The sequence below is a fragment of the Hipposideros armiger genome, unplaced genomic scaffold (assembly GCF_001890085.2).
Source record: "Hipposideros armiger isolate ML-2016 unplaced genomic scaffold, ASM189008v1 scaffold_585, whole genome shotgun sequence".
NCBI lineage: Eukaryota > Metazoa > Chordata > Mammalia > Chiroptera > Hipposideridae > Hipposideros > Hipposideros armiger.
In genome coordinates this window covers 765,417-770,184 of record NW_017731935.1, presented here as the reverse complement: position 1 = coordinate 770,184, position 4,768 = coordinate 765,417, and the positions used below count along the sequence as shown (strand labels likewise).

The 4,768-nt window shown below is 61.7% G+C and overlaps 1 protein-coding gene across 10 annotated transcripts in view; it reads right to left on the bottom strand.

Moving 5' to 3' along the window:
- Nucleotides 1-4,768, bottom strand: part of SLC12A7 (solute carrier family 12 member 7) — a 50,522-nt gene that overhangs the window by 18,826 nt on the left and 26,928 nt on the right. For all 10 annotated transcript variants that reach the window (XM_019624362.1, XM_019624360.1, XM_019624361.1 and 7 more), the window contains exons 6-9: nucleotides 3,730-3,860; nucleotides 2,673-2,914; nucleotides 1,680-1,891; nucleotides 335-502 (exon numbers count right to left, since the gene is read on the bottom strand). In XM_019624362.1, coding sequence (XP_019479907.1) covers nucleotides 335-502; nucleotides 1,680-1,891; nucleotides 2,673-2,914; nucleotides 3,730-3,860 — 753 coding nt within the window. The remainder of the gene's footprint in view (nucleotides 1-334; nucleotides 503-1,679; nucleotides 1,892-2,672; nucleotides 2,915-3,729; nucleotides 3,861-4,768) is intronic.

The following is a 4,768-nucleotide window of genomic DNA, read 5'->3' as shown; positions in this document are numbered from 1 at the left end:
GTCACCCGGGAAGGCCAGCTGACTCTCACAAGGACAAGGACGGTGCAGCACCTGGCCTCTAACTGCCCTCCATGTCCTCTCCTAGGCGCCACCTCACAGCAACCCGGGCCTTCTCCACAAGACCGTGCCGCAGTCACCAAGCTGCTTCTAACGCCGTGGGCCTCGCAGGGGAGCAGGCAACACAGCTCATTTAAACCACACGGCTTCCTGAGCTCCCCACTCAGAACAGATGGGGAGCAGAGGTGGGCTCATACTTGAGCAAGACGAGAAAGAAAAGGGGGCGCGGGGTTGGGTGTGTGAGGGCCGAGGGAGGGGGCGGCGGCTCCGGCCTCACCGGTCACGGAGGGGAAGTAGATGCCGACCAGCATGGTGAAGTAAGTCATGATGTCGGTGAGGACGTAGGGCAGCCCGCTGGCTCTGCTCTCCTCCGGCACAGGCACCGAGGGCGTGCCCGCCTTCTCCACAAATACGCCTTTGTCCGTGTATACACTCCACAGGTTATCTGCGGGGGAAAAGGCTGGGTAACAGGACTCCGGAACTTTCCATCAGGTTCCTGCCGTGGGGAGGCCGAGCAGACGCGCCTGGCACTGCCCTGTGTGCTTCCTGCTTCGCACAAGGACATGAAACATTTCCTGAGGAAACTGCTCACCTACTCTGAAAGATCTCAGTCCTAAAGTAAAACCTGACGGGGAGACTTCACTTGAACAACAAAAGTGCCCCTGGCAAGCTGCCTGAGGACTGAGGGAAGGTCTCCCTGTGGACAGCTAGTCAGCGATCCCTCCACATGGGGCCCCCACTGAGGGGCAACAATATACACATGGTTGTGGTGACACCTGGGCCCACCTCCCACCTGTGCCAATGCTCCCCTTGGCAGATCCCAGCCTGACTGGCTGCAGCCTATGGACACCCTCCCCACAGAATCCCCACTTGCAGAGCGCAGCCCCAGAGCCATCCCCAACATGGACATCTCCTATAGGGAACCCCACACTCCCCGCAGGTCACCGCCACACCTACATCCCTTCCACCCACCTCTGCTCCCACAAAACGGGGTACCCCTGTCTCCACCTATACCTTCCCTGTGTGACCTGCAAACTGCAGCCCCTTCCAGGGGTCTTGCTCTGCCAGAGCCCAGAAGTGGGGGTTGGGCTTGAAGCATCAGGGTCCCCACGCTCAGGGACACGTGGACAGCGGTCACGATAGCCCTGACCCATCACTGCCCACCCACCTCAACTCAGCACAGCCCCCATGAACCCCCAACGCCCACTGTCATTACAACCTCGGAGGGGCCCGCAATACCAACCCACTAAGGGACGGGCAGCTGGGGCCCCGTGCTCCCGGCCTCGCGGTCACCCTGCTTCCTTTTCCCTGAAAGGCCAGGCCTCTCTCCCAGGTGGGGGGAGGGGGGGAGCCAGCCCAGTTCCTCATCACAGAAGAATGCAGAGACAGAAATCCAGTCCACACCCGTTAATTACGTCCCTCATTAACAGAGCTGCTGCAGAGGCCTCAAGACAAAGGACTGACGTGGAGCCGCTGCCCCGCTGGCCACCATGACATGACCACGTCTTCGGCCTGAGCAGGGCGGGGCCCTGGAGGGTCAGCACAGGGCAAGGGGCAGCGCGGCCAGGCTGAGCAGCAGGACGGCTCCCGGAGACTCGGACGCGGCCCCACCGGGCACTCACCCAGGAGGACGCCACTGGCCACGCCAGGGATGCCCTGGATCACCGTGAGGTTGTTCTGGGCAAAGTAATCATCGCAGGTGGCACTGTGCGCGGAGCCATTGCAGAAGAGGCCCCAGAGCGCGGTGGTTCTCGTGCCATTGCTGGTGGTGTGGACTTTGGCACAGACGTCAAAGCTGCGTTTCGATAACGTGCGGTTCCCCAGCAGACAGACCCTGCAGCGGGGGTGGGGGCGTGAGGGCACGTGCGGCTCCCAGGGGACCAGGTGGAGGTCCCCGGAGTCCCTGTAAAGAGCTTCCGACACTGCCCGTTTGGCACGAAGGGAACATCCACATCTCAGCAGGAGTCCAGCCCTGAGGCTGCACTTCCTGAGTCACAGGCTCTCACGCAGCAAGGGCTAAGGGACAGTCCGTTCTGCTGCCCTGTCCTGCGGCCTCGGACGCAGGAATGAACGGGCTACTCGCTCCACGTGGAGACGGCCAAGCACAGGAGCAGGGGGCTGCTGCCAGCCGCCACCCTGCCACCGTCGCCACGCTCCTCCCGTCAGCCCCACGGGTGGTGGACCCACTGGGCAACCTGAGGCCTGAACGCTGGCCACACCGGCTGGCTCGCTGTGACCTAGGGCCACTTCCTTGTGACTCAATGACCTCATTCAAAACGGGGCAAGGAAAGAACCCACTTGGGGGTTTTCCTGAGGTCAGGGGAGGAGGCCACACCCTCCTCAGGGCCGCGGGCCACCCTGTGTGCCCCGGGCCTTCTCCAGAGCTCCCGTCCTGTCTTTCCTTTGCAGATGGCTGAGGACAAGAGCATCTGACTGCTCGTCCCCGAAGCCAGTGAGACAACAAGACTCATGGGGGCGCCTCCACCCCCAACCCCACCGCTGTGGCCACAGATAAAACCTGAAACACAAACTAGGAAACACTGTGTTCTTACACACCTGGCGCCGGGAAAAGGGACCGAGGACAAGGGACCCCCAACAACAGACCCAGGACTCACGGGATGTCTGGTGGGTCGAAGGCGGTCTTGATGACGCCGGCATAGATGGCCAGGATGGACAGCACCACGCAGGCCAGGAACACCAGGGCCAGCTTGTTGACGTACTTGACGCCCACGAAGACCACCATGGCCATGAGGGCCAGCGTGCACGTCCCGTACACGCGCATGTTGTGCAGCATGGCCACGGCCTCGCCATCCGCAGAGGCCGCGTGGATGATGGCCGCTCCGGGGGAGATGTAGGTCTGCGGGGACGAAGCGGGTCAAGAGGCCGCCCACCCGCTCCTGCCAGGAAGGTGACCCCATGGGGTCAGAGACGACTTCCTGAGGGGCCCTTCTCTGGGTTGCTCGGAGCTGGGCTTCCCCGGAGGCCCCGCACCACCAGAATGTGCCCACTAGGGACCCTCAGGTGCACAAAACGGGCATCGAACGGCGAGGGACAGGGCACAATTCCGAGGTGTCGCTTAGGACCCTTCACAGTGAGGCAGCATTAGAACACAAGCATTCCCCACTTTCCTAATTTAAAGGAAAAGCGATGTTTTTCTACTAACAGGGATGTAATTCCAGCTTGGAGAGCTCAGTGCTGGCCCAGCACAGCCCTCCCAGAACCATGCAAGCAGGCATGGAGTGCAGACACGCCCGATGCTCGGTGCGTCCTGCTGGGAGGATGGGCCAAGGGGCCGGGGACTTTGTTCTGAGAAGCAGGCGGGACCAGGTGTGGGGGCCTGACGAACGGGCTTGGGGACACGTCACCCTGCGCCCACCATCAGGCACCCAGAGTACGGAGGCGCTGGTGTTTTGGGCAGCCATGCCCTCAGCCCCAGAGCAGGATGGAAATCGGGACAGAAGGGGCGGTGGGACCAGCGGGTCCCAGAGAGCGTGACCTCTGAGAGGTCTGGCAAACCTTAAAACACAAGAAACTGAGCGCAAGTACTTCATGTTTCAGGGGGAAACTTCCTGCAGAAGGACCCAGAATGTCTGCCATGTGACAAGGACAGCTGGGAAGGAGAGCCTGACGGCAAGCACCGCGAGGGGAACCAGCTCCCAACAGGGCACTTACCAGGAAAATCTCAATGGTCCCCAAAATATACATGGCCCCTGCGAAGGTCGTGCCCAGATAGAAGCAGAGGCCCACGGCGCCCCCAAACTCCGGCCCCAGCGACCGTGATATCATGTAGTATGAGCCGCCAGCTGCAGAAAACACCAAGCAGGCGACGGCGGGTTAGGGACCTGCCATGTACAGTGAACGCAGACGTCACAGAACAGACGGCCATCTCTGGGAGCTGTGACTGAAGCGGGTCGTGGTGAAAAACAGCCACCACAGCGGGCACAGAGCCGGAGACCCGCGCCCACACGCCTGCACATCTCAGCGTCGGACCAACACCTCCATTCTTGTAACTTCTCCTCAAAAGGCCCGAGAACTCAGGCTGCTCAAGCACCGTTTCTGTGCCTACCCTCCCCCGCCGAGTGCGCTCGACTCCCACGCCCGCAGGTTTGTCCCTGGCCATTCTATCCCGTCGGCTGACCCCACACTGGGACACCAGCCAGGAGCCATGGCGTGAGTCTGGAACGCCTGCAACACGTTTCAGGGAGAGCCCCCTCCTGCAAACCGAAACACCAATCTGCTTCTGGAATCGTATCCCCAAGTAAGCACAGCACACCCGCTCCTGCCATGAGCTGGGGCCGCCTTCCAGCTGAGCCTAGAGGGCAGCAGGCGACCCGCGGTGGGCCTGGTGGCTGCGGAAGTTCTGGAGGGAGGGAAGCTCTTTAAAACGTGGGGAGCAGAGCAAGCTGAGCCTCACTTGCCACGCACACAGGCTGCTCAGGCTGCAAGGGAGGCGGGTGGCTGCTTTCAGTTCTGTGAATCCAGGTGGCAAATGAATGAGAGGCTCCCAGGGTACAAACTGGGCCACTGGCGCGGCCCTCAGGCCTTTCCACCCCTGCTGAGCTCACCCCCGCTCCCCAGGGACTCCCCCCCCACAAGCACCAGGCCAGTAACTACACTGCAAAAGGAGGAAGACAAACATCCAGGATTTCAGGGCTCAAATTTCAAAGTGAGGCCGCAGGGAGCAGATCACCCCCGCCCCCATCCCTACCCC